The sequence below is a fragment of the Perkinsus marinus genome (assembly GCF_000006405.1).
Source record: "Perkinsus marinus ATCC 50983 genomic scaffold scf_1104296936984, whole genome shotgun sequence".
NCBI lineage: Eukaryota > Perkinsozoa > Perkinsida > Perkinsidae > Perkinsus > Perkinsus marinus.
This window is the reverse complement of record NW_003213967.1, coordinates 1-1,555: the sequence shown is the minus strand read 5'-3', so window position 1 is coordinate 1,555 and position 1,555 is coordinate 1. Positions and strand designations below refer to the sequence as shown.

Genomic DNA, 1,555 nt, shown 5'->3' with positions numbered 1-1,555 from the left:
TACCTTGGGCGGGCGCTTTTAGCTTAGACGGAGCGAAGTAGTTCATGACTGACATTTTTGTTCATTCTGTTCATTGCTCAGGGTCATGCCAGCCTCCTCGAGTTCCTCAGGTTGACGACTGGCACCGTAGTAGTGATTCGCTAGAACTTCTAGATAACAGTTCTAGTTCCATGCCATGAATTCAAGGAATTATGGTATGTTAGTTCTTAAAATAGTAGAATTCTCGACGCCCGCACGGTGGGGCCTAAATTGAAAAAGCCCTGAATATTAATTATTCATTATTAGGAATGGGTTAGAAGTAAGATTCGCAAAACTTCAGCCTTTAGCTTGCTCACGCTCAAGAGTACTTCCCTCCGAAAGTTTTTCCCTTTCCAAATTTTGGCCGCACCGTCCACCCGTGTACTGTATTGAAAGTATTGTTACTATCAATACCGCCAGTTGTTTTTACAGTTGACTGTCCTCTCTGTGTGATGTCCCCCAGTCCAGTGTATAGCTCGTTGGTGCTTGCGGATAAGGAGCAATCACCAGACTCTTTGGATAACTATTTCGGAGTCTACGACTTGCACAAGGCAAAGGACCCTCGCCTGGTGTCGGATAAGAGCCGGATACTCTCCAACGATACGAGGCCGACCAAGATCGAGAACGACTTTTTCGTTGGTAGTGCGCTTGTGATGCACAAGACAATTGACGAGACCATGCCATCGCCGTACGAGGCGTATTTGGCTCCGAAACAACGGTAATTATTTCGGGGGTACTTGTGTACTGTGCTTTATGTAATAATATATTTTTCCTTGTATGTTCATCTTCATATTCTGCAATTACTCAACGTCTACACTAGTATCGGATGAATATCGCATTGCTCGATATTGTTACCATAACAGGGGCTAACATGGGGAGTTGTTTGCGATCAAATATCAATTATTTTGAGCAGTCTTAGGATCGTTATTGCTTTGTTATTTTAGACGTTGGGAGTTCCGGTGGCAGGGTATGTTCAAACGTCCTGTACCCCCGAGCGTCCAGTTCGGCGCTGAAATCGACTTCGACCTACCAGAGTTTGGCTTGGCGACCAGAACCGCGGTACGTATCGTGCTTTCAGTCGCAACAGGTATAAGCAGTGCTAAGGGATACCCACTCGATTGTAATTACGATGGAGCTTCCACACCTGCTCCTGATAAGAGCGGAATACCACAGGACAAATTCCATTTTCTTTTCCCCGTTTACTGTGCGGATACTATTCTTTGTAACGAGCCTGATGATCCTAATCTTCCAAACATCTGCCAGAGGTCAGACCTCCTGGGTAAAGTGCCTCGTGACCATGTCATAGCCCCTGGCAAGATCTATACTTTCTGTTACTATTCAATGTACTGTGACTTTGCCACTTGGGATGTTCGGAAGGTTTTGGGGGCATCTGGTACAAGTCTGAGCCGGATTATCGGGCCGCAGCCTGTTCATATAGTGATGAAAGATATGGAGTCGAACGAGTACTACTTTGATATGCTAATTGGCAATAAGTGTCTATCACCCTGGTGGGAGTCGATCGTACAGTCTGGGAGCG

At 45.8% G+C, this 1,555-nt stretch overlaps 2 protein-coding genes across 2 annotated transcripts; both read left to right on the top strand.

The window, feature by feature from the left end:
* Window positions 1-470: 470 nt before the first annotated feature.
* On the top strand, window positions 471-740 carry Pmar_PMAR017414 (hypothetical protein; the record flags this gene model as incomplete). The annotated part of the gene is made up of 1 exon (XM_002783450.1): window positions 471-740. The coding sequence occupies one exon, from the start codon at window positions 471-473 to the stop codon at window positions 738-740; it is 270 nt and encodes an 89-aa protein (XP_002783496.1).
* Window positions 741-987: 247 nt separating this feature from the next.
* On the top strand, window positions 988-1,361 carry Pmar_PMAR017413 (hypothetical protein; the record flags this gene model as incomplete). The annotated part of the gene is made up of 1 exon (XM_002783449.1): window positions 988-1,361. A coding segment is annotated over one exon (374 nt), but the record flags the coding sequence as incomplete, so codon positions are not given.
* Between the last annotated feature and the right edge of the window lie 194 nt (window positions 1,362-1,555).